Source organism: Pelobates fuscus, chromosome 8, assembly GCF_036172605.1.
Source record: "Pelobates fuscus isolate aPelFus1 chromosome 8, aPelFus1.pri, whole genome shotgun sequence".
In the NCBI taxonomy this organism is placed as follows: domain Eukaryota; kingdom Metazoa; phylum Chordata; class Amphibia; order Anura; family Pelobatidae; genus Pelobates; species Pelobates fuscus.
Window position 1 is genome coordinate 28,126,584 of NC_086324.1, and position 27,915 is coordinate 28,154,498.

At 40.2% G+C, this 27,915-nt stretch overlaps 1 protein-coding gene across 2 annotated transcripts; it reads right to left on the minus strand.

Annotated features, from left to right (window-relative positions):
• Positions 1–480: 480 nt before the first annotated feature.
• Positions 481–27,881, minus strand: STAM2 (signal transducing adaptor molecule 2). 2 transcript variants are annotated; one of them, XM_063429460.1, is made up of 14 exons: positions 27,739–27,881; positions 21,421–21,505; positions 18,941–19,016; positions 18,748–18,843; positions 15,805–15,951; positions 13,382–13,451; positions 12,060–12,243; positions 10,522–10,616; positions 8,794–8,873; positions 8,198–8,285; positions 7,267–7,321; positions 6,809–6,962; positions 1,540–1,715; positions 481–1,256 (listed from the first exon to the last, which is right to left on the minus strand). In XM_063429460.1, the coding sequence occupies exons 1-14, from the start codon at positions 27,776–27,778 to the stop codon at positions 1,034–1,036; spliced, it is 1,569 nt and encodes a 522-aa protein (XP_063285530.1). In that variant the 5' UTR covers positions 27,779–27,881; the 3' UTR covers positions 481–1,033. The 2 variants fall into 2 exon arrangements, with proteins under 2 accessions (XP_063285530.1, XP_063285529.1); XM_063429459.1 differs by having other exon boundaries at positions 8,794–8,876.
• Between the last annotated feature and the right edge of the window lie 34 nt (positions 27,882–27,915).

The window sequence follows — 27,915 nt, forward strand, 5'->3', positions numbered from 1 at the left end:
AGGCTATTAAATAAATGGGGGCTTCTGGGACATACAACATATACAGTAAAGTATGTTTAAACGTAGCCCTGTTTGGAAAGGAGAACTTGTATCATTGTTCGTTTCTTCAGTAAATATTTTCATTGTTGCACTTGTGGACCAAAGGCTGACTATATTGAGGGGAAAAAAAGTCCATAACAGCAGCTCATGCTATCAAAAGCATGATAACAAGGTAACATTGATATGAAATAAAGGGATTGCAAGAATAACAAAGTCATACTTTAATCTAAGTGGGCGTTTATTTGGTCCATTTCTGGTGTTAAAAAAAAAACAAAAAAAAAACAACTCTAGAAACCAAGCTAACTCTTAATGACTTTACAATATTTTTAATCAAGCTCACTCAGTTAAACAAAATAGCCTACCAGATTTAAAGCTAGATATTCATATATTTGCTAGAAATTCCGTTAGCCCAATATATATATATATATTGTTTTTTTGCTTGTTTCACTTTAACACTGAAACTAAGTTAATAGTCTAATGCACTTGATGTGTTTTTAAAATGTCAACTCTGTACAATAAGCCTCACGGGTAAAAGAAAAAAAAAAATCGAAATAGCTAAGCTTAAATTAGCATAATTACAAAGACTGCATGACGTACGTGGAGAGATCAATGCAAAAGTAGAATGGCTTCATTTCACCTGCATAAAATAAGACTTAACAGCTTTTCTATATTTAGGCATTTGACATGAAGCAGCCAGTCGGCCCAAACCAGGTTCCGTTAATTACCTTACAAGCCTTTGCAGCTGGAGGTGATAACCTATCAAGCTATTTGTAAAGAAAACAGCTTGAAACCAGAAGAAGAAGAAAAAAAAACACATAACGATACACAAAAAATGAAGGGGAAACTCGCATCAGTTGTATTGTTGGAATCTTAGATTTGTGTGTGTGTGTGGTCCGATTTTATAGGAAATGCTCCTATTGTATCTAATTACCAATAATCTGGTGATATGAGAGCAACTTGAGGATTGCTTCACATAGGTCTATGAAATTTTGTTTCAAAGCAGAGGTTGCTGGTAGTAATTTGGGGGTTGTTGGGAAATAGAATGCAGGGGGCCTGCTACTGAATAGCCAGACACATGTGGCATGGAAGCTGTAGTGTTCTGATAAGCAGGCATGTCTGCTGACATTCCAATTGGTTGGCCGTATGCTCCCGCGTTTGACTGATGTCCTGAGTTCTGGTTTAAATATGGAGGATTTGCCACGCCGTCATGTCCAGTGCTGGGAGGGGGAAAACAAATAAACGTTAATACACACTTAAAGTGCTTTAAAACAAGTCTATTGTACACAAGTCTTTATTTTTCCCTCAAGCTAGTCTGTAGAAGAAGAAATCTAGGTCCCACTTCCTCAGTAAAACAATCTTTTTAACCCTACTTTATTTCCTGAGAAATATCAGGGCTTCCCCTAAATGTCTTCTACAAAGTTTGCTTCATTCACTACACACACACTTGATCTTATAAAATCAGCTCCGAAAATACAAGGAAGAGAATTGCTTCATAGTTACCTCATGTATGATGTTTGAGCAGTTTGTGTATTTACAGTGGAGTTCATATTTGGTGGCAGAGATCGCAGTGGACCAATCTGATCAGTGTTCATGTATCCTTGGGAATGTGATGGTGGCTGAATCTGGTGCATGCCCTGGACCATATAGTTGCCACCCTGTGGTTGTCCATGATAGCCCTAAGGAGGGTAAATGCAAAGTCAGATTAACATACTATGGTATACTTTCACTTCTACAATTGTAAGGTGCTGTAGAATTTATTGGTGATATATAAATTATAAGTTAATTGTACAACACATACTGAAGGGGTAGGAGCAAAGCACTTTACATGTTTTAAATGAAATATTGCTTAATTATAGGCTTTATATGAAATTGATTCTAACTTTTTTTTTTTTATTATCATTGTACCAGTCTATAAAATGGAAGTTATACCAAAATATATGCTTATTTCCCCCTGCTGATAAAAAAGGGAAAGACACACAAAGGCGCCTTGCACTAATCAAAATAGCAAATAGTTGTTGTGATGTTTAGAGTCTAATATTCAAATAATTTTCAATCAGTTTGAAAACCCACCACCAAGCCTAACACTGCTGTCCAAGGTTCCATGGCTTTGAATGGATGATGTAAAAGTCATCCGTTAGCATTATCTGAGTGGGGAGGCTTTGGGTACCAACATAGCAAAGGCTTTTGTCAAAACAGGAAAACATCACCCAAGCACTTCTTGCATCATAACCTTAAAATATATTGTAGAGGTTATGGTGCTTAGAGTGTACCTTTAATGACTTTGTAAACATATCACACAAAAGATACAAGTTAATACAAACAGAAATGTCGTAAAACACATTGTACAGGGAAAAGCTCTTTCACACTCCTTTGATTTCAGGTGTTAAGTAAAACCCTTTTGCTATCATTCTGTACTCCAGCAGTCAGTGTCATGGGTCAATATTTAAGTGGTAATAAGAACAAAACACATTCTGGCAATTTAACAATACCCTTATGACACTTTCTTTTCTTTATAGTAATAATACAATAAAATAACTGAATCAAACTGATCTTTCTTGCGTTCTCTTTATAACTATTTTTAGCCCTAAAGATAGGTTTCTTAGCAAGGATCTCTGAAAAGAAACATCAAATAAAGGGAGAGAGGGTAAAAGGGAGGATTCTGTGTCACTAGAGTTCGTACTGAAGGCTTTTTGTAATATTTCAAACTGTTAGTCTGTTTTTAAAGGGAAACCGTGTCTTGAGATGATGCTGAAAATCACTTATAATGGAGGAAGAGCCAGCCATCCGTGCGAGCAGTGACACATTCTGTGAGCTCTGTGCTTGCTTTATAGAATATGCAGAAACTGAATATTCCCTGTAGTTATGGAATATCAAAACATGTGGAGAAAATCTAAGGAATAAAAAAGAAGAATTTAAATGCTGGGAACAAGAGATGTAGGCGGCTTGCTCCTGAGGTCTATTCGGAGGAATTGCCCTTTCGGAGCCTGCTGCTTATAATGAATCCAGCTCACTCACCTCAGATGAGAATCGACTAAGCTTGATGAATACAATTCCCATTAAAGGACTCAGTACCCAGTCTTCTCACAGCAACAAAACCGGACATTAAGATGCTATAACAAGATATCTGGGGCAAAATTTATATTGGACATTAAAGTAATCTGTGAGGAAATACACAAATTGGAGGGAAAAGCGCGCAGGGTAATAAGGCATCTCTGGCATCCATTCCATCACAGATGTAAAAGGCACAGGCGGATTGTTCATCTAAGATGGCAGCTAAGTACGATGGTCACAGGAGGACCCTGGCATGTGAATGGCGTTTTATATGATGCCAGTACCGAGTAACTACCAATTCGAGACTTTCACCTTATTGCTTCCACCAAAACTCTAAAAAATATTCAACTTTGCATTGTGCATTTTGTCTAAAGTTATATGGAGCACAGAGAGATTTTCCCAGAGGTGTTACCCTCTGTATCGCCCAGGTTTTATTCATGAGAGCAGTATGGAATCCACTTTCTTCTTCTTTCCTTATTAGACATGCCTTAAGATGGAGACAGTCTGTTAAACAAATTACCATCAGGGCACAATTGATTCCCATACCGATGGTGACTTAACTACTGCCATTGGTTAACACTGATATAGGCCAACTCTGACTTAATACTTCTGGGTAATTCCCAAGACTATCGTCACTTTGGGCCTGCAAGAAGCTGCACACAGTTCTCTCTAGAATCTGTTGTGACGACCCGTCCAGAAAAAAAAAATCCAGCCTGTACATAAATTTAACCTATGTATCCTTGTAGCGTCATGATTAACTGGATCCCCTACTAGTTTTCTTGTTTGTGTTATAGATTTCTCTAATTATTATGTCACATTTTATGGTGATGGGATATTTCTGTTACAACCCAAGGGTTCCTCATTTCCTCTGAAGAAGATGCTGGATTAATGTCTCAGTGCTCTTACTTAATCCTGGGGATATGTATGCTCCATACTGCAAGCAGTGCATATTCTGCCGCCACAGATATAGATTTTATGCACCTTGAGATGTCTTGCTGTTGTTTCTCTTAAACGAGAAAACACCTATAGCATTTATTTTCGCAATTCTATGCCGTTTTAGGATAGTCTATTCTTCCTAACCAAAGTCTGTTTCAATCTTTTTACAATATTGCAACTCATATGTAATCTTTGTCGAGTAACCTACTGTTCTTACTATATCTAAAATAGGTTTATTTTACGTCGCTGCTCCTATAAACTAGTTCTGAATGTATGCCACAATGTCCTGGAAAGGGAGAATTTTCCTTTAAAGAAAGGGTTTCAGGCTGTGTACTATTTAAACACTTGGTTGCAGTGAACACTCCGATAAAGTGAAAAAAATATTAATAAACCTGTTAAATGGTGAGAAAGTCTGAGGGTCCTTTTTTAACGAACGTCTCGGATTATATATAACCACAGAATTAGAGTTATAAATAGATGTGATAATTAGACTGGTAAAGGGAGACAGCAGTTGGTATGTCAAGTTTGTGTTCACGCTTCCTAGCTATAAATGTTAAATGCAATCTGAGAAATACCAACAGGTAAGTTCTGTTACAGTGAGATTTTTTCCTATGTAATTTGGATTCCACAACACAGACAAGACAAACTAAGCATTTTTGACAAGGAGCTAAATTTAAAGGACCACTCTAGGCACCCAGACCACTTCAGCTTAATGAAGTGGTCTGGGTGCCAGGTCCAGCTAGGGTTAACCCATTTTTTTTATGAACATAGCTGTTTCAGAGAAACTGCTATGTTTATAAATGGGTTAAGCCTTCCCCCAAAGCCTCTAGTGGCTGTCTCACTGACTGTTGCTAGAGGCGCTTGCGTGATTCTCACTGTGAAAATCACAGTGAGAGCACGCATGCGTCCATAGGAAAGCATTGTAAATGCTTTGCTATGCGACCGGCTGAATGCGCGCGCAGTTCTTGCCGCGCGTGCGCATTCAGCCGACGGGGCGGAACGGAGGAGGATCGGAGGCAGAGAGCTCCCCGCCCAGTGCTGGAAAAAGGTAAGTTTTACCCCTTTTCCCCTTTCCAGAGCCGGGCGGGAGGGGGACCCTGAGGGTGGGGGCACCCTCAGGGCACTATAGTGCCAGGAAAACGAGTATGTTTTCCTGGCACTATAGCGGTCCTTTAATATACAGAAAAAAATCAAAGGGACCCCATTCTTCCATTATAAATTTAGCTGAAAGGAACAGTATAGTGTCAGGAACACAAACATGTATTCTTGATACTATCATGTTAAAAGAACTACGTAGGTCCATGGTCCCCCTCTATACATTAAAAGGTGTTCTTACTCACCTTTCATAAGCACCAATCCTGTCTCACCACAGCTTGTCCCACCTTGCTCTGCCTCCATGGCCGAGATCATCCACTTTGACTTTATCAGCTAATCCCATCATCATCTCCCCATAGAGATACATTGAATCAAGGCATCTCTATGGGAATCGCGAAACGGTGAACGCCGGTACTGCCCTCTGTGCAGCACTAAGATAGGAAGCACATCTAGTGGCCCTCTGAAGAACTGCTTCTAGAGGTGTTACTAGGCAGCAATGTAAACACTGCCTTTTCTCTGTAAAGGCAATGTTTACATTAGAAAGACTACAGGGGCAGGCCATAGACACCAAAACAACTACATTAAGCTGTAGTTGATCTGGTGACTATAGTGTCCTTTTAAGGACCTATACCTCATTTGTAAAAAAATAAAATAAAAAAATAGTACATTCTAAAATACATTGCATTAAACACATTCATTAGAAACACTGCAGTATCAAGGTACTATTGACTGCATTGAGAAGGCAGTGCTGCTACAATAAGTTGATTGTACACAGTTAACTGGAGCCGAATAAATAAAATGTGCTTGCCCAAAGAGGATCCAAAACTTGAATCCCATGCAGGGGCCAAGTACTGTGCTACATTAAATAAGCTGGATAACAGATAACACTCACAATTATATTGTTTGATTGGGGAGCATGCATGATTTTCTTCTCAAATTAGAATATACATGTATACATAAGCATGCCCATAAAAATACACAGAGTAAAAGTGAAGATTAGCAGGCCACATAAAGAGGGACATTCCAAGTACCATAACCACTATTATCATGCCAGTGGTTATGGTGTTAGAAATCTATGGGTGAATTCCTTCTGTTGAGTTTAACCTGTATTAAAGAACAACCAATTTTTTTTATAACCCAGTGCTCATAGCTTTATTTTGGAGACATAAGGAGGTAAATTTCTCATGATGAATCTTTATGAGGGAGGGGGACTAGAGAATGCTGGGGACCCTGTAAAACAATTTAATAGAAACTAGAGGGACTTCTCTCATAGTCTCATAGCCCTTAAGCACTACAATAAGATGAAGGAGTTAGGGTGTTAATAACAGTCATGAAAAGGTTTGGTGATTTCTCCAGGAAACCCAAATCCACAATAAACCTTAGTATTGAAAAATGTGATTCTTTGCTTCAGATTATTTCTTCCCCTGGGGATTTGTAAAATTCGCTCTTTTGAAGTCCTGTTCTGGTGATGCATGACCATGGCCCTGAACTATACGCTTTAAAATGCATTTTATTACAACTTGTCTGGCCAAGTTCAAACTGCCTACTGGCATAGCCTCTAATAGGATTTGGTTAGTAACCTTGCCAAGCACAAGAGCGAACTGCTATTTTCATAAATGACTCATGTTTGGCTGCTCAGTCAGTTATAAATGTTGAAATACAAAACATTTGACAGACAAGTACGAACCTGCATGGAAACTCCAAGGGATGGTGGGTTATAATGAGTTTGTGGAGGTGGCTTACTGTATACTGAATACATTGGAGCTTCATTCACTAGTTTATTGTATAACTCTAATGCTTCAAGAACCTTCACATTTAGCTCTGAGAGTTCAGAATGCTTCCTAGTTGGGAGAAACAAAACAAGAGACATATCATATATATATACACACACTTTAAAATTCACAAAGAATAAATATGAGCAATGCATTTAAAAGCTTTTATTTGTTTACAGACATATCAACTGAACAAACTGACTAGCGAGGATATGCACAGGATGCATGGAACAGTGTTCCATATTAGACCATTGTTTAAGAAACTAATAGCTGATGGGGTTTGGGGAATTTTTACCAATTTCATGGCAAACTTGGCACAAGCAAATGCCAGCCATTGTGCCAAGTAGATTAAGCTTGTATTCTCTGGACTCACCTGTCAATTTCTTCTAATCTGTCATCGATCATTGGACCCATTTGCTGGCAGACGTCTGCAAAAATAAAAGAATGGTTTGCATTACTTTTTTTCTGGAGTAATGACCGATGTTGTATTCTCTAGCATTTCAAATAAACACGAGGAATCAGGCGATTCTCTAATTTCATGCCTTAAATACGTACTAGGTTATAACACAAATAATTTAATTTGTAAGAGTGGGACAAAATTACATCGGTGACCTCTAGCATAAGCGAAGTGACTGTAGTGATAGGACAATAGGCTTTGATTTCTAGCACTTGGATTACAATACTATTCTATGATTTAGTAGATTAATTAAAAAAAAATAAACATTTTGCATAAGAGATGAAGACATAGCTCAACAGTTTACATGCTATAAGATGGGTTGGAAGTGGGACAAAAGGTGAGATAAGGCCATTCTGGAACAGTAACATAAAGGGGAACCATTACACCACTGAATAGAATGTTTAAAACACTTTTACAGTTGTGTTCACACAACAGTTCATTGTAACACCTGGCCTTTAAGAAAAGTGTGCCTTGAAACTAGCACAGGAAACAAAAATATACCACTTTTACATCAAAGAAATATCCTTAAAACAGAAGTACACTGACATTGCGCTGTGCAGCTATCACACTGTTCCAAAAGCAATTTAATGGGCTGAGCAGCTGTTTAATACTTACATAGTGGACACTTAGTTCCAGCTTTAAAAGAAAGACTTAGTATTATTTATATAGCGCCATCAGATTCCGTAGCGCTGTACAATGGGCTTATAAAGCAGGTTTGAAGTTATTACTGAAAAAACAAAGGCTTCGTATTGCAAGCCTTATTACAGAGGTCCAACAATATATACAGTGGGAAGCCTCAGCTCCTGCCAGCATTTGCTGAAATAAAACACATGCATTCATCCAGTACCCTCTAAATCCAGTAGATCAGCAGAATCAGGCTTGGGGTCGGTGGGATCAATGCTCTGGAGTAACTGCAATGCGTGATTCATTTTCTCCTATAAAAACATTTGAAAGACATCTACAATAAATAAAACAAAACCAAAGCAAGCAGCATCAGGTCAGACGAGGCATTGTCATAACCCAAGTGTGTTTAGTATCTATAACCTATTAGTATCAGTGTAGGGGATTGACGTTTGGCTGCGTAGACAAACTGTGAAGGCAGTAATCTTTTTCAGACATTTTTTTCTCATCACGGACATCCTAGTGCAGGATCATTGATAAGCTATTCTAATTTTCACTTCCAAGAGTTATGAAGTCACTGAACCAGATATCGGATGCAGTGACAATCTAGAGAGTTTCACCTGTGATGAAATGCTATGCCACAGGCAATTTAAAATGCGGACCTGGACGAGTAACTTGCCCTTATCTTAGAATCATGAAACCTCGCCCCAAAAAGTCAGAAGTGAAAGTTTTATTTCATTATTTTAAGAATCTGATCCTAACTTGCACAACAGGTTTGCACAGCCATTAGTAAGTCATTGCAAATCTCTTCCCTTTACTTACTTCATCAATGAATACTGGTTCAGGTTCAGCTGTTGTGGTGGGTTCTGGGATTTCTTCAAAGACAGCACTTTTTTCAACAACTGCTGTAGAAATTAAAAAATATACTAAATTAATTGAGAAACAAGTGATCGTGTGATATAATGAAAGTGATTGTGTTTTCTTTTTATAAACACAGGGCTGTACCCTCATTATATTATCAAATTAGCAGTATTAGCAAGTGCACCTTTGTAAAACACTTTGGAAGGTTGCAGCCTAGTGCACCTTCAACATGGCCTACCAAAGGTAGCCCGGACCAAGGGTAGCCTGCATCCAGTCATATTTAAACTACTGCATTTACTACATTTTCTTTGTATGGGAGGACATTTAAATCACCAAAGTTGCAAATTTCATTGCTCCTTTGGACTAGCACAATACTCTCTGCTAGTTAATGTTTTTCTACCCCTAAGCTAGAAACATAGGTGTTTATAGGTGGTCATCCACACCTAGTGACATCACATTTTTCTTGGTTTCACCAGGACTATCATTTTATACTTCAACCCCAGGGCTTCATGGTTTTAGAACACACAACCTAAGGCCAATTCTTCCTTGATACACACAGATTTGGTGCTACATGAGCAAGTCAGTGTTTCCGCAATGACCAATATTTTAAGACAGTTGTGGATCCATTCTATAAAAAAAAAAAATTTGGAACACAAACACTTAAAGGTCTTAAATGGCAACAAGGTCAGTTCAATTTGAAATATTTCCGATTTAAGTGCTCCCCTGCAACTGCCTGCCTTACTAAGCACTGAGAAAAGTCTCAGGAAGAGGACAACTACCCCATTGTACAGCGCTACGGAATTTTGATGGCGCTATATAAATAATAATAATAATAATAATAATAAATATTCAATAAGGGAAGTACTGTGTGGTGGCCCGATATGTTTGAATCCAAATGTCAGTCTCATTTTTGCCAGAGAGAATTTATAACATATTAAAAAGCAGAAGAACATAGTAATATCCTTATCTGCAAAGACAGATATCATGAAAAATATGGCAACTATTATCGTCATAAACACAGCTCATTAACGTGACATCAATTAACATTTACTGTTCCAGGAACTGAGAAAACAGGAAATGGTGCTGCCATCTGTTAGATATTGTTTAACTGTTAATGTAACCAACGCAGATTTAGGAGGCAGATACTTCTGTTTGTTACATTAAAAACAAACCTGGATACAAATGGGAGGATTTTAATAAAAAGTAAAGAAGCCCTGTCAAGGGGAGTTGGAGTTGCATATAATAACAATATGCATACTTCTCAAACTAAAAAGAGTTGGGGCAATAAAAAAAAAATATTACAAAATTACTCATTATAGAATCAAAATATTTCACTAGGAAGGTACATTGAGATTCCAAGCACATCCTGGGATCTTACTGCTATCATTCAATTGACCTCAGAAGAACTAGAGGGTGAATTGACCTTGCTAGAACCAAAGCTGCAATGGAAATAGTGCAGTTGAAACCCTACTAAGCTATAATTCAAGGATTACCTATGACACCATAGCTGCTAACACACGGCCGCAAAATGCACCGTGGGATTTCTAGAACCATGCTTTACTGAAACTACCAAGGAATTCTAGTATGTTCTCATCATCGTTGGTTTCTATAGGTTAGTAAATGTGCCAACATTACACAAATTGCATGTAATAAACAATAAAAATACACCACAAAAATATAGGCACATACCTGCTTCAGGTTCAACATTTAAAATTGAAGACACAAAATTTGATGGGAAAAGTCCTATGCCTCTGTGATTTTCACCTTTCCACCAGTTAGTGTCACTGTTAAGAAATTTAAAAAAAAAAAACATACAACTAACTGGTACCATTTCAATAGATGCTAAACTTTAAATAAATTACTTTATGTTAAATCACTTTTTATACAGCCCTAGTCACCCCTCCCTGCATGAGACATGCACAGCCTTCTTAAACACTTCATTTTAAAGAGTCATCTAATGTTTATACTTCCTTTATTGCAAATTCTGTTTAATTTAGAACTTATCTCCTGCTCTGTTAATAGCTTGCTAGACCCTTCAGGAGCCCCCTGTATGTAATTAAACTTCAATTCACAGAGTATGAGATACGTTTTAAAGTAAGTTAACAACTGATTAAAAATTATACTATTCTGTTTTCATGCAGGCTGTGTCAGTCACAGCCAGGGGAGATGTGTCTGGGGCTGCATAAACAGAAACAAAAGTGTTTTAACTCGTAAATGGCAATTAATTGAACAATAAAACTTGAGAGGCATGATCTATACACAAAAACTGCTTCATTAGGCTTAAGGTGTTTTGGTGACTATAGCATCCTTTTAAAAGAGACAGGATATATTCTCTATAATTACATGGAGAAGTAAAGGAACATGTTGCACATTCTTTAAAATGACATATTCCATTTATTGTAGCTTGTGTGTGTATTATTTTGCGATGCATGTATTATCTCCTGGCTTACCCTTGCTTTGTGGGAGAGACTATCCTTAAGTTCCTTATTTAAAAGCACAGTTTATCTGATCAAAGCCCATTCAGGAAAGTTGAAAGCACAATTGCTGGGCAAATAAAAATTGCGCAGTCAGGTGGCATTATCCATTTATACATTAATAACCACACATCCGACCAAAGAGAACTTAAAATAGCCTTAAAGGGCAAGCCTGGAGATAGACACTTATATGTATGCTTTAAAACTGAGAGACAGATTATGTTCATTTACAACGAAAATTGTCCTTTCTACAGTTTCTGTGACTATTCCCAAACCTTGCAAGCGGAATATAGAAATGGAGTGACAAATATCACTCCTTTCTGACACAGATGCGTTAGCAATGAAGCCAGTGGGTTGGCGTCACCGAGAATGATTGACAGAAGTTTTCCTAAGCAGGACCACTTGCGTCAGTGAAGAAACAGAGCAAAGCGGGATAGGTGTAACCTTAGTATAAAGCCCACCGAAAAATAGTTAGGATAAATTATATGTGTATTGCTTTAACCCCTTAAGGACACAGGTCATGTGTGACATGTCATGATTCCCTTTTATTCCAGAAGTTTGGTCCTTAAGGGGTTAAAAGCGTTATGTGTCATAACAGATTTGCTTTAGAGATTGAATATGAATTTTTTCAATTTTGCTAAACACCTACCCTTTGTTTAAACAAGGACTGTATTTTATAATACTGAACAAAGGAAATCAATCGTAATAAAAAGAGAGGCACGGTACAGGATAAATCCATTAAAAACTTCATACCTATCATCCAAAACAATGATGACTTCTCCACTTTTAAATGTCAATTCATTGTCTTCAACAGCTTCAAAATCATACAGCGCCCGGACCTTTCTTGGCATCTTCTGACTGTCAGGCTGGGATTCCACAGATGGATACAGAGATTTCGTCTCTGTCGGCTTATGCTCTTGCAATGACAATTCAATTGCTGTTATTTAAAAGCAAAAATGAACTTTAAGCTTTCTGAATTTCCGGTGCGGAAATTTACTAAAATTATGAACTGTGGCAGGTTGACAACCAAATTTTCAATAAACAATTAAAGTTTTAGCAAATTACATTACAATCCAGTCCAAGTCCACCCAAAGTATACATTGAATTGGAAGATACAGAAACCTTGTTTCTTGATTATTCCTCCTGTCCCTACGTACTCTTTATGCTGACTGACAGGCGCAAACGATGGGTTTCTGTATTTAAGGGCAGAACTAATAGCAGCGATTGCTAAAGGTTAAGGATGGGGGTGCTCTGTTACAGTGTAGAGGTAAATGCAGTGGTTTGAATTCCGCACATTTCACTTTATGTTTCACACCTCACAAAGGCATTTGTTAAATATGGGGATAAGTTAACAGAGCATTAAAATTCATGGGAAGAGATAGCTTCACTGTCCACTAGCCAATATTAGTGGCTCCCGTGGTGCACCCCACAGAGTTAATCAAACTGTTTTTGTAACTGTTTGAAACTTACCTGGGTCCCATGGCCACCTGTAGTCCTTCTGTGACATTGCTAAAGCAAAGGTTTTCATCTCATTTTTGTACTATACATTTTGTCCTAATTGTGACACCGACAACCCTCCCATTATCACAGACAGACAAAATGACTGGGAGTGCCTGGGGGACTCAGTTAAGAGTAAAACCTTTGGAAAAACAGTTTTATTCATTACCACAGGACAGTGCCAGGGGACATATGGCACCATAGCCAATATATATATATATATATATATATATATATATATATATATATATATATATATATATAACACTCTGTAGGGGTTATGGTGCCTATAATGCACCATTAATGAAAATGCTAAGGATTGTAACTGCAATACAGATAGGACCACAACATAACTACCGAATGTTCCTTAGGAGGAAACCTGAACTGAACATATCTTACCCAAATGCTGAAGAAGTCCACCCTATAAAGTACCTATCCAGTTTATTTCCATTTATAGGCATAGCTTGTTTCTGTTGCAACGCTGCTTCATATTTTAACTTAACGGTTTATTTGAAGTCGAAAGAAAAAAAAAAAAATCTGATCCATTAGAATAAAATCTATAGACAGAGTACACATACCTTTAGCAATATCTTCATCCTCTTTGTTTTTTACAGGTACTGCACCATTTTTAGGAGTATTTGATGCACTCTGAAATAAAAAGATCAACAAATAAGTTAATTAACGTGTAATTATGCAAGTAATTACTTCTTAGAAGTGCACTTATAGCGGCACTGTCATGGCCGAATCACGATTTTTTTTTTTAACCCCCTCCCGGCTCCACTACATCTAATTGTTCCCCTAGTCATACCCAAATGCCCCTATGCCCCCCTTACCTATTTTTGCATCCTTATTTTGTGCTCGAACCTAGGTCCTGGGCACCGCCATCTTTGTGTGGGTATATGAAGTCCCTGTGGGACAAGTCATCTGCCCACACTAGATAGCGCTGCGAAATTCCTGTGCATGCCCAGTTAAACACTTGGGCATTCGAATGGGAATTTCATCTATTTGTCATTCATTTGTCAGAAAGACGGATAAATGAATAGACATTTCAAACAAACAAAAGAAGATCTCTTCGTTTGGTTTATTACAAGGAGGGAGCTACCGTCGCAGAGCTCCCTCCTTGTAATATGCAAAAATAAAAGCGTCAGGGAGCAGTGCTCCCCACCACTTTCTAAGCCCCCCTCCACTTCCTAAGCCCCTCCCCCAACAAATGACCCCATCTATTAACTAGCGGGGGGACAGTGTTATAAAGGCTATAAAAGTAAACGGGGGAAATAGGGACCCCCTTAGCCACCACCCATCACCTCTGAGCGGTAGATTGGGCCCTAAATTACAATAAGGCCACCACCCCACCCATGAGCGGCAGGTGGGAGCCCTAAATGAAAATGGGGGTGGGGGGGGTGGGGGTCTTTCAGCATTTTGGTGAATAACTCCCTAATACCGTGGGAATTAGGAAGTTATCTACTAAGCGGCTGCAAGACGCGGCACGAATCAGATCAGAATTTCATTCATTAGAATGAAATTTCGAACCGACCTAAAAGTACCGAATGTCGTCCTAACATGAATGAACAAACTGTTCTCATTCTGTTAGGACGAAATTTGGTAGTTTCACCGGCGTGACAGGACGTTCAGGAATACTGACAGGAAGCATTGCAAGATCACAGAGCAAAGGTAAGAATTGTGGGAAAATTGCTTTGACCACTGGAAACGGAGCACACTTTGTTCCTCCGCTGGTCAAGCGTACGAAACCACCGTAAGACAAAATAGTTTCTACTTTGTCTTATGTTTTAAAGAAAACTAGAGCAGATAGGAAGAAATGAAGAACAGATCCTGACAGAGGTAGAGAAGAGGAATCTACTGGGAAAAGGTAAGCTCGGCATGACAGTGCCGCTTTAAGATCAGCCCATGCACAGAATAGGCCATTTATTCTTTGTTTGTTCAGGAATCCCTCTTGTTGTATGAAGGACTTCTATGTCCTATACTCTAACCCAGGCTTCCCTAAATTCCAGCCCTCCAGATGTTGCTGAACTACAACTCCCATGATTCTCAGCCTATCGATTTCACACATAGAATCATGGGAGTTGTAGTTCAGCAACATCTGGAGGGCCGGAGATTGGGGAAGCCTGCTCTAACCTATACCACAAAACTTCAGTTCACGTTTTCTCTACCTCTGCCAACAGCTATGCACCTATTGTTTTTCTGCTTTGTACATGAACTGAGCAAAGTGCACCCCAAATGATAAAAGTACAATAATATATCACGCAACATCAAGCATAAAGTATCCAGTATTTCATGATGCTTGGAGCATAGCTCTTTGAAGGGAAAGCAATTTTACAGCTTCAAAACCTCCTGCACTCCTTTTCAACAGTAAGTGCAAGTGAGTTAGTAAGACACAAATAACTTCCCATAATCCAATGAGCATTAAGAGCTTATTCAAGCCAACAAGCAACACTTCTATACTCATTTTGCAGCTTATCTTTTAATTAGAAGAACTAGGATGAGGAGAACCCATGAAACTCATCATGCTAACATGCTCAGTGTTTCTCTAATGGGATGATTTAGAGGAACCAGAATTGTGCACAACATCTAAGACGTTTCCTAATGAAAGAGGAGGTCACTGGACAAGATTTGGAGTCTTTTAGGATTAAAGGGATACTATAGTGTCTACAAATACAAACATGTATTTCTGACCCTATAGGTGTAAAACACATCTTAGGTGTCTGGCCCCCTTTGCCACTTCCCTGGTGAAAAAGGCAGTTTACACATTTTTTTTCAGCGCTATGCGGGTCTCCTCGTGGCCGGCCCTGCCCAAGTTCGGTATCTTTGTGCCAATAATGCATTGAATCAATACAGAGTATGGAGATGCTGACCGTCACTGCTGCACAATGTAACCAGGGCATTTCAAATACTATGTCACAACAACTAAATTGGAAAAATGTGTCTTTAGCACACATCTCTGAGCCACAGAATTATGGCTGTCATGCATTGCATGCAATCCTACCTGAGAACCTGAAGTCGGAAAAGAGACACCTTCTTCCTTCAGGGATTTTATGGTGGCAGATATAAGACTAAACTGTGGATCCTTCTGAAATTCATCTGACCACTCCACCATCAAAGCTTTCAGCTTGTCACAGACCTTTGGGTGGGCCTGAAATAAAATGTTAGAAGTTTCAAAAGAGAAAATCACAGACGCTGTACATATTAATGCTAAAATATGAATAACAACGAGCTAATAATAACACACACAATATTGAAATAAGTATTCTTCTGATACAATAATTAGAAATCTTGGTTCACCTAGCAGTATATAGGATTCTGTAGATCATTATCTGCCAAAACAGCTCTACCGTTTTTGTGCGAGCGCAACTCCCCGTGTAGTTCTGAAGTTCACACAGTGATAAGATGTAAGAGTGATTGCAGAGCAGAATACATGTACTTGTATTCTGACTGGAGAGCTTCTTGCTGATTAACCCAGATCTACAGACTATGCATTTAATCCAAACTTGCAGTCACAATTACAATATAAAGTCAGTATATATTTCAGATCGGGATCAAAATATGCTGCTGGAGGTTTTTGGACAGCACCAAAACCAAGGTGAACTTACATCAGACTTGGATTTCGTAGTTCTTCTTATATACACAAAGTGTGTTTTGACTAGATACTTGGACATGGCCAGTGATTTGCTGACAGTGAAGATAATTGTGGTCCAACAAAAGCTGAAGTGGCAAGGCTGCAGCATCTTAGCCAAGCTTGGGGAGAGGCCAGGTAATTTGTAATATATAAGTAGGACACTTTACCAATGACAAGTGTTCACTAAGAAGCTGGTTTAAAATATGTAGTTTTTTTTTCCCCTCTGTATAATAATTTGCTTCACGGATTCCATCCTTGTGGCATAGGAAATCTATATAAGGTCGGGCAGCACTTTACATGTACTGCCCAGCAGCATTTGACAATGATACATGTCTGGGAAAACATGATGGATTCCTACTTTTGGCCGGTTCAGTGTGGACATTTTCTATCTATTATAGATCTTAATCATATTTGATCCTGGACTTGAATCTCAATTTCTTAATCCCCCCAGCACCAGTGAAGAGGGTCACTCTGTGTACAACCTGCACAAAAGTGAATATTTAATTTCCTAAACAAAGACGTGCCAATCAAACTAAATGCAATTTTTTCCATGCAGGGGTGTCCTTTCAGCCTGAAAGTTCTTTTAACAGAGGGGAGTCACACGGTTTTCAAAAAAACTCACACAGTACTATTTGCCTCCTATTACAATCTTGCACCATATTCCCTTCCTCGGGAATAAGATGTGAATGTAGGTTGAATGATAGAGTAATTCAAAAAAGTAAGAATCAGAATTTAAGTCCAAAATAGCTAAGCTAGAATAGATCATTATTCCAACTTGACTATATTGGTTTTACATTTTAAATTCCTGTTGAATTATTGGCAATTCTCATTTTAGTGAATAACTTTGTGTCTCCTAAGCAACCAGCTTGCTGGGTGAGCCAGCAACTTTTAATGTTGTATAAAGTTAATTTTCATGGAGTAAAAGATTACCATTTATTCACGTGATATTTCCGATTTCTTTTGCCATTTGTGACCTATTACCTGCTCCTGAGGCACATGATATGTAGCTAAGAATTCAGTAAGTGACGTCTATGGAATTTAGAATGACAGATTCATCACCTTCAAGTAGGGAATATTCTGCCTCAAACCAGTTATGGGTAAAACATGTTTCAGCAAAGTAATAAAGATCACATGATGGGAAACTGTTTTTTCTTGTGTGTCATAAAGGAATTAATTCCCAAAGGTGATGCTGTGAATAAGTACTGCTTCTCAAGCAACCAGATCAATAAAATAGTTTGCAAAGCGACCGAACACATTTAGTTCTACATCTACATTTACATATAGCTTTTAAAAGTAGATGGAGCACTAATCACTGAACTACCGCACCAGAAAACATATCTATATTCTATAACAAGAATACATATTAAAGAGCCACAACAAGGAAGTGATAGGCTCCAGGAGCTTCAGAGACGGAAGGCTTGTTGGATCCACACACTAGACACAGACTCCAAAAGGTTTAAATAAAAACCCACTGAATTGCTTTTTAATGCAACGTTAACAGATGCCTAAACGCTGCATAAATGGAAGGGAATTAGGGTCTCTGCATGCCTAAGCAAGAATGCAAATCTTGATTATTCTTAGTTTTTGGGTTTTTTTTAAATAATTTTTACATTTACGGTTTATAATTTTTTCTTTCAAAAGATTCTTTATACATAGCAAATTCACTAAAACTCCCCTTTTCAGATTCTATATGCACCTGCTGGGGCAAGATTATGTTTTTTTTCAAATTTTTCGAGTTATACAATGAGCTAAGAATATGACACATATCATGACTGTGTCATAATCACCTTATTCTTGATTTCCCAGGTCCATTTCACTTTTTACCCTTGCTTGTCCCTTGAGTCGGTCCTATCCTTGTTTACATGCACTCTTTTTCTTTATTAGTAGGCTTGGTAATAATGAGTAATTATATATATATATATATATATTCATTCAAAAAGATATATATATATATATATATATATATATACACACACACACACACACACACACACTATATATACACATTTTAAATTCCTATTATTGGCAATTCTCATTTTAGTGAATAACTCTGAGTCTAATCTAAGCAATCAGCTTGCTTTGTATTGAAAGTATGTGAGCCAGTAACTTTTAATGTTGTATAAAGTAGATTTTCATAAAATATTTACATGGAGTAAAAGATTACCATTTATTTACGTGTTATTTCCTATTTCTTTTGTAATATGTGACCTTTTACATACACACACGCTAACACAAAAAAAAAACCTCTTTTAGAGAGAGTAATGTAAATTAAGGAAATGATGAAAAAAAAATCTGTTGCCCTTTGAAAAGTACCTTGTTTATAACACCGCGCACTTCGCTTGCAAAATCTCTGGAACATATTTCTAAATGAAAAGCTTTTCCGCAGTTTGACACGCAGGCCCCCAATAGCTATGGACAAATAAGAAGTCAATCAGATGAGAAACATGTCATGTGACAAATGTAAACAGATGTTAAGGAGGGAGAAATCAATGAGAACACTACTTACAGTAAGCGATTGCAACGCCACATGGGGCACTTTATGATTGACTCGCTTCATTATGGATTTCAGGCCATCTTTTGCTCTGAAAAGTAAAAATAATAATTGGCCAATTGTCTGGAAGCATTAGAGGAAAATGAAAAAAATTAAATAAAAAAAACACAGAAAGGTTTCTAATCTATACTATTTTATTTTTTTTAAAGTGTTAAACTATGTATTTTGCAGTCCAATATTGGGCTCAAGTGCCGGTTTTCTCCATGAAGACAGGAAAATGACAATTCCCAGAAAAATGGATAAAAAAAACCATTTACTTAAGTAAAGTTACATACAGCTGGGACTTACAGAGGGAAGTGCTAGATCAAGTCTCGATCATGCTGCTAAACCAATCATGCAGTGGGAGCACAGATCCAGCCCTTCCCTCTGTATGCACAAGCTGTATGTAACTTTACTTGAATAAACATTCTTTTTTTTACCCCCCTTTTTCTGTGAATTGTGGTATTTTTCCTCTCTTCGTAGGAGGAATTCATCATTTCAGCCCAATTTGAAGTTTTACACAAAAACAGAACCTGCAAGGTATATTTAAACATCTGTGTTCCACACTTAGTGTGAATACTTGCTCTAGCCATTTATTGTTTCACTTATATTAGAATTCACATGAGAAGTCCCAACAATCTATGGTTTATAACCCTGTTATCATTACCAATAATAAACAAGAGAAATATGATACCAGGTACCGGATGGTGCTGACTTTGGCACATAATGACACTTAAGAATGCGACATTAACAGAAAGTAAGAAAACGTTTCTAATATATAAAAGATGGAAGCAGTATTGTATGTAACCAAACCAACTTTAGCTTTATCTTATTTATTCTAGCAGTACAAAAAGTAATAATACACTATAAGCAAGGAGCAGCAGCAAAGCAGAGTTCAAAAGTATTTTTGCAGTCTGTACTCTAAAAAAAAAATACAAAAAATACAAAATTAAACAAGTTCGAAATGGAGCCACAACATCAGTCTTATGCCAAACAAAGTTTATTCCACCATAATACTGCTGTAGTGGCGCCAATTACCGTATTTATCGGCGTATAACACGCACTTTTCTCCCCTGAAAATAGGGGGAAAATCGTGGGTGCGTGTTATACGCCGATATCCCATAATTACTTACCTGTCCTGAAGCGTGGGCCGGCTTCACAGCTTGCACCGCGGTACAGGAACTTTAATTTCATGTTCCGGTTTCCGGCGGGACTGAAAGGAAGTGTGCACAATAGTGTGCACACTTCCTTTCAGTCCCGCCGGAAACATGAAATTAAAGTTCCTGTACCGCGGTGCAAGCTGTGAAGCCGGCCCACGCTTCAGGACAGGTAAGTAATTATGGGAGGGGAAGTACACTATGGGAGGGGAGGGGGGGGGGGGGGGAAGTACACTATGGGAGGGGGGGGGGGAGAAGTACACTATGGGGGGGGGGGAAGTACACTATGGGGGGGGAAGTACACTATGGGAGGGGAGGGGGGGAAGTACACTATGGGTGGGGAGGGGAGGGGGGAAGTACACTATGGGTGGGGAGGGGAGGGGGGAAGTACACTATGGGAGGGGGGGAGAATACTATGGGAGGGGAGGGGAGAATGGGAGGGGAGGGGGAGAATACTATGGGAGGGGAGGGGGAGAATACTATGGGAGGGGAGGGGGAAAATACTATGGGAGGGGGGAGAATACTATGGGAGGGGGGAGAATACTATGGGAGGGGAGGGGGGGAGAATACTATGGGAGGGGAGGGGGAGAATACTATGGGAGGGGAGGGGGAGAATACTATGGGAGGGGAGGGGGAGAATACTATGGGAGGGGAGGGGGAGAATACTATGGGAGGGGAGGGGGAGAATACTATGGGAGGGGAGGGGGAGAATACTATGGGAGAGGAGGGGGGGAGAATACTATGGGAGGGGAGGGGGGGAGAATACTATGGGAGGGGAGGGGGGGAGAATACTATGGGAGGGGAGGGGGGGAGAATACTATGGCAGGGGAGGGGGAGAATACTATGGGAGGGGAGGGGGGAGAATACTATGGGAGGGGAGGGGGGGAGAATACTATGGGAGGGGGGGGAATACTATGGAAAGGGGGGGGAACTATGGGATGAGGGGGGAACACTATGGGATGAGGGGGGAATACTATGGGACGAGGGGGGGGAATACTATGGGAGGGGGGGAAATTTCCTGGAATTTCTTTCTAAAAATGAGGTGCGTGTTATACGCCGGTGCGTGTTATACGCCGATAAATACGGTATATTGTTTGATTTTTAAGGTTTGAAGGGAACTGAGAACGCTACACGCAGCAATATCTAGTTTGCCTGGTCTTCCATACCTGTCCTTCTCTATATACTACACCAAAATGCTCAAAATCCAGTAAAAAAAAAAAAAAAAAAGAATAAAACAGAATAAAAATAAATGAAGAGGAGTATAAAAAGAACTCTCTGTTCTGGAGAAGAACATCTTACCCGTTGTGAGTATTGCTAATTTTATCACAAATGTCCATAATAAGACCCCAGTCTTCACTGGTGTTGTATTCATTTGTGGCTTTTTCTAAAAAGAAAAGAAAGTAGTAGTTAATAAATTTAAAAAAAAAACTATTTGGACCGCAATCACATTGGCATTAAAATAAGACGAAGACCATGTTCAAGGCCCAGTGTGCAGTTTTTGATGAATCTTATAAAATTACGTATATAAAAATATATCCTTCCAACTATAAATAGTTTAGTTTTGACAATGGTTCATAAGGCATTATTTATATATATATATATATATATATATATATATATATATATATATATATATATATAAAGAAAAAAAGCCTTGCACTCCAACTCACATCAATACGGACCCGGTGCTTGATTGCACTGAATAGATACAAGCGAAGAAAAATCAGCACTCCCAGGATTTATCCAAAGTGAAATGTTATTTCTTTATTCCAACAGTCAACGTTTCAGTTCCTCTAGGGAACTTTCATCAGGACAGAATACAGTGTATTCTGTCCTGATGAAAGTTCCCTAGAGGAACTGAAACGTTGACTGTTGGAATAAAGAAATAACATTTCACTTTGGATAAATCCTGGGAGTGCTGATTTTTCTTCGCTTGTATATATATATATATATACACACACACACACACACACACACACACACACACACACACTTCAACACTTTACTTTCTTACTCCTTGGTGGGCCCTCTTTATTTACAGGCCTACCGTATCGTCGGTCTCGGCACACCACAACCGACTTGCTCCCTTTATACTATCCTACGCTTATGCTGGATCCTTACTCCATATACAGCTATTTGCCCCTTACACAAATATATATATATATATCCCAATGTATTAATTTTTACCTGGCCGGCCTGGTCCCCACTGGAACCCAGGGAAGCCACCCACACTGCTAGATATACACAGACCTGCAGAATAACCCTCCCTACTTCAAATAATACGAACAGCCCACACACAAACAAACACACAATCCCCACAAACTCAACACCACTATCAATCCACATACATGCACACAACTACACATGCAATACCCCAAACAGCCCCACCCATACAAACACTACCCAACACACAAGGTGACGAATCCATCCACACACACACAATATTCCACAAGGAGTCCCCATACGCAGCCCACATCATTGGTTCACAATACCACAAACTACTCATGAACACATACAATATAGTAGCTCATATACGCACAAATACAACGATACAAAGCCACTGAAGTATAAATAACACAAGCAGAATATGGCAACATGTACACCGCAATTTTAAAAAATAGGACATCACAATCCTATTTCGGCACAGTGCTGCTGAAAGGTTGCCTACCCCTGGTCTAGGCATCATAACATCGACAAAACTAATGCATCTACTACAATACAGAAATGTCTACTTCAGATATATTTGTGAAGAGTGGACAGACTGATTTGAAAATGGTTTCACTCTTACTCTGGGAATGAGCCAGAGGACTTTGGCATCATAACACAAAATTTAATTATAATACAATATTACCTGTAAAGCATGGTTGATTAAAATCTATGATTTAAAAAAAAAATCTGATTTTTATTTGTATTTTAATTAAATTATATCACTGACAAAATTAAATGACGCGCTTAAAAAAAACCACAAAAAAAACAGATGGACAAGCACTCTCATTTTCTCGCAAACCTTAAGTGCTAAAAAAGAGGAGTTAGCCATGACATGGGTATCCAGCAATCATCGATTTCTACTGCCAACTATAATAAACTTCAGAGCTAAGAGGGAACCAACCATTCAAGAAATATATGTTTGCTAATGACATTTTAAAGAAAGAAAGTTACACCAGAGATCTGGTGGAAGTCACTTAAGCATTTGGATTCATAAATTGTTAAAGTAACAATTTCACTTTTACCGGAAGTGGTATCTTCTGCTGGTCTGAAACAATATACTCTTCCTTTGGACTTGAATATGTATACTATGTAAAGTTATTTTTTTAGTTAAAACAATTGAAGTCGTTCTCCAAATATGCGTGATTAACCTATTAAACTAAAATCAGTTCTGATATAGCTGTTTTACTAATCTGACAAGTTATTATTCAAAATATGAAATCTTTGTCTGGTTGCAAATATTAAAGATTATAACTACCAGCAATAATGAGTCTTTACACTTAACAATAATAGATCAGGGTGGTGCAGTAGACATTGCTTACCTAGATTTCAGTAAGGCGTTTGATACTGTTGCACATAGAAGGCTTATCAATAAACTGCAATCTTTAAATTTAGATTCCAATATTGTTGAATGGGTAAGGCAGTGGCTGAGTGACAGGCAACAGAGGGTTGTAGTCAATGGAGTACCGTATTTATCGGCGTATAACACGCACCGGCGTATAACACGCACCTCATTTTTAGAAAGAAATTCCAGGAAATTTCCCCCCTCCCATAGTATTCCCCCCCCCATCCCATAGTGTTCCCCCCTCATCCAATAGTGTTCCCCCCTCATCCCATAGTGTCCCCCCCCCTTTCCATAGTATTCCCCCCCCCATAGTATTCTCTCCCCCTCCCCTCCCATAGTGCACACTTCCTTTCAGTCCCGCCGGAAACCGGAACATGAAATTAAAGTTCCTGTACCGCGGTGCAAGCTGTGAAGCCGGCCCATGCTTCAGGACAGGTAAGTAATTATGGGATATCGGCGTATAACACGCTCCCACGATTTTTCCCCTATTTTCAAACTCGTTTTCATGGCACTATAGGGTCTTTAGGTCCCCCCCCACCCTCATGGCCCCCCTCCCGCCGGGCTGAGGGGGGCTGAATGGGTTAAACACTTACCTTTCTCCAGCGCCGGAGAACTCTCCTCCCTCTGCCGACGTCAGCGCCTTCTCACTGTGATTTTCACAGTGAGAAGCGCAGAAGCGCCTCTAGCGGCTGTCAGTAAGATAGCCAATAGAGGCTGGATTAACCCTATTGTAAACATAGCAGTTTTACAGCTGCAGGCTTAACACTAGAGGGACCTGGCACCCAGACCACTTCATTGAGCTGAAGTGGTCTGAGTGCCTATAGTGGTCCTTTAACGTTAGCATGTTTGATCTCTAACAACTCACAAGAATTGGAGGAATATGATAACATAATTATAGAGAGATACTGTAAATGGGACATTTTGGAAAGCCTATTGTGTTTTCAAGTAAATCCACACTAGTGCCCTGGACAGGTTTGATGGAGTGGACAATAACCTGCCAGGGCAAACCCCTCTGATCCACCCAGGGGTCTGGCCACTTAGAAAGAAACAGTTTAAGCTATATAATAAGAATGTAAAATGTTTGCTTAATCAGCTTGTGTCTTTGTTCTCTATGAGCTCACTCTCCTGAGGAAAGCTCAGGTAAACAAGTCACTAAAAGGTTATTTATATATGTCTGATCAGTAAAGTAAGATTGTGATACTATAATTCTACTGTGTGTGGGGTAACCCAAGACACTGAATTAAGTCTTGGTGGTAGCAGTAAATGTGTACTAGGGTGTTAGTGTATAAGGGATTGCAGGAGTTCATTTGGTTGCTGGGACTAGCACCAGGTAACCAGGGATCTGGAGTCATTAATCATTTCACTTCAGTACTCTCCCAACTGTCTTAGCGGGGCCAAAAGCCTATGAACGTGACAAACAAATCTTGATTTAAATTTAATCTTAATGACTAGTGATTTAAATCAAACCTACCCTGCTGAAAGTAGACGTGGTTGGCTTTTTAACCTCCTGCCCTACTTTCTTACCAACATTGGACAGGGGGCAGCTGTGTCCTAATTGTGACCGTTTAAAAAGTGTGTACTAGCAAAATTGGCTCAGTTAATGTCAGGTAAGAGGACAGTTTGTACACAACTAATGATATATGCAATGCCAAGTAATTGTGAATGCATCTTGAGTCTTGTCCAGAAACACGTCGCAGCCACTGGTTCAAAAAGTGTGAGGACATCGGTAAGTACTAATTTCTGTACCATCTCTACATCTATCAGTATTGAACATCATGTATGTCTAAGACAGGCTGAGAATGTAGGGCTCAGCTGCCTCCAGCACGTTCAGACTGCCATTACTGCTTGATAATGTGGAAATAGTTGACAGGAAATTATCGGCATGCTACGGTTCTGTGAAGGATCAACATAATTAAAAAGTACAGAGGACGGTGCCAAAGACTTATAGCAAGCACCATGCCTTCTACCATGACCTGAAGTTATCATGATGTTTAGACTGTTTCTTAAAACTCTCTCTATACAATAGCGCAAACCAACAAGTTGGCCGCGAACAGCCAAGATGTGGCTGGAGACCCTAAGACTAGGACCAATCACATTCTGAGAGCATCCAGGTATCCTGGTACCCTAAAATTGGGACCAATCACCCTCAGAATACCCAGGTATTCCATGGTCTGTCAGTATTGCTGCCTTATACCAAAGCCCCATCAATCAACCTCTGAAAGTACCCAGATCACCCTTAATGCCTCGTTTCCACTGAACGGTGTGGTTCGGAAGGTATAAAATGGTCCAGCTTATTCACGTGAGCGTTTCCACTGCAAATCGGACCACCAGGGGGCATGCAGGGTTTAGACCAAATCACCCTCTGAGAGCACCCAGGTATCCTGACACCCTGACACTGGGATCAATCACCCTCTGAGAGCGCCCAGGTATCCTGAGACCCTAAGACTGGGATCAATCACCCTCTGAGAGCACCCAGGTATCCTGACACTGGGATCAATCACCCTCTGAGAGCGCCCAGGTATCCTGACACCCTGACACTGGGATCAATCGCCCTCTGAGAGCACCCAGGTATCCTGACACCCTAAGACTGGGATCAATCACCCTCTGAGAGCACCCAGGTATCCTGACACTGGGATCAATCACCCTCTGAGAGCGCCCAGGTATCCTGACACCCTGAGACTGGGATCAATCACCCTCTGAGAGCACCCAGGTATCCTGACACCCTGACACTGGGATCAATCACCCTCTGAGAGCACCCAGGTATCCTGACACCCTGACACTGGGATCAATCACCCTCTTAGAGCACCCAGGTATCCTGATACCGGGATCAATCACCCTCTGAGAGCACCCAGGTATCCTGACACCCTAAGACTGGGATCAATCACCCTCTGAGAGCGCCCAGGTATCCTGACACCGGGATCAATCGCCCTCTGAGAGCACCCAGGTATCCTGACACCCTGACAATTGGATCAATCACCCTCTGAGAGCACCCAGGTATCCTGACACTGGGATCAATCACCCTCTGAGAGCGCCCAGGTATCCTGACACCGGGATCAATCGCCCTCTGAGAGCACCCAGGTATCCTGACACCCTGACAATTGGATCAATCACCCTCTGAGAGCACCCAGGTATCCTGACACCTTGACACTGGGATCAATCACCCTCTGAAGGCACCCAGGTATCCTGACACCCTGACACTGGGACACTGGGATCAGTCACCCTCTGAGAGCACCCAAGTATCCTGACACCGGGATCAATCGCCCTCTGATTCTGAGAGCACCCAGGTATCCTGACACCCTGAGACTGGGATCAATCACCCTCTGAGAGCACCCAGGTATCCTGACACCCTGACACTGGGATCAATCACCCTCTGAGAGTACCCAAGTATCCTGACACCGGGATCAATCGCCCTCTGAGAGCACCCAGGTATCCTGACACTGGGATCAATCACCCTCTGAGAGCACCCAAGTATCCTGACACCGGGATCAATCACCCTCTGAGAGCACCCAGGTATCCTGACAACCTGAGACTGGGATCAATCACCCTCTGAGAGCGCCCAGGTATCCTGACACCCTGACACCGGGATCAATCGCCCTCTGAGAGCACCCAGGTATCCTGACACCGGGATCAATCACCCTCTGAGAGCACCCAGGTATCCTGACAACCTGAGACTGGGATCAATCACCCTCTGAGAGCGCCCAGGTATCCTGACACCGGGATCAATCACCCTCTGAGAGCACCCAGGTATCCTGACACCCTGAAACTGTGATCAATCACCCTCTGAGAGCACCCAAGTATCCTGACACTGGGATCAATCGCCCTCTGAGAGCACCCAGGTATCGTGACATTGTGCCCAGGGGCCCAGGTATTGTGACATTGTGCCCAGGTATCCTGACATGGTTCCCAAGTATTGTGACACGGTGCCCAGGTATCCTGACATGGTGCCCAGGTATCCTGACACTGTGCCCAGGTATCCTGACACTGTGCCCAGGTATTGTGACATGGTGCCCAGTTATCCCATGGTCACACAGTATCGCTGCCTTATACCAAGGCCCCGTCTCACTCACCCACATCCTGATCGAAGGGGTTGGAGCCGAAGAGCGGCATGGCCGGGAGATGAGGCGAAGTTGTGTCCGTGAAGTTGTCTCAGGCCCCGCTCCAGTCACCCTCTTCCTGCTCCGGCTTCTCCCGTCACAACAAGCAAGCTACCCAGCAGGCTTCCGTGTGCTCTGAGGTGCCCGCGC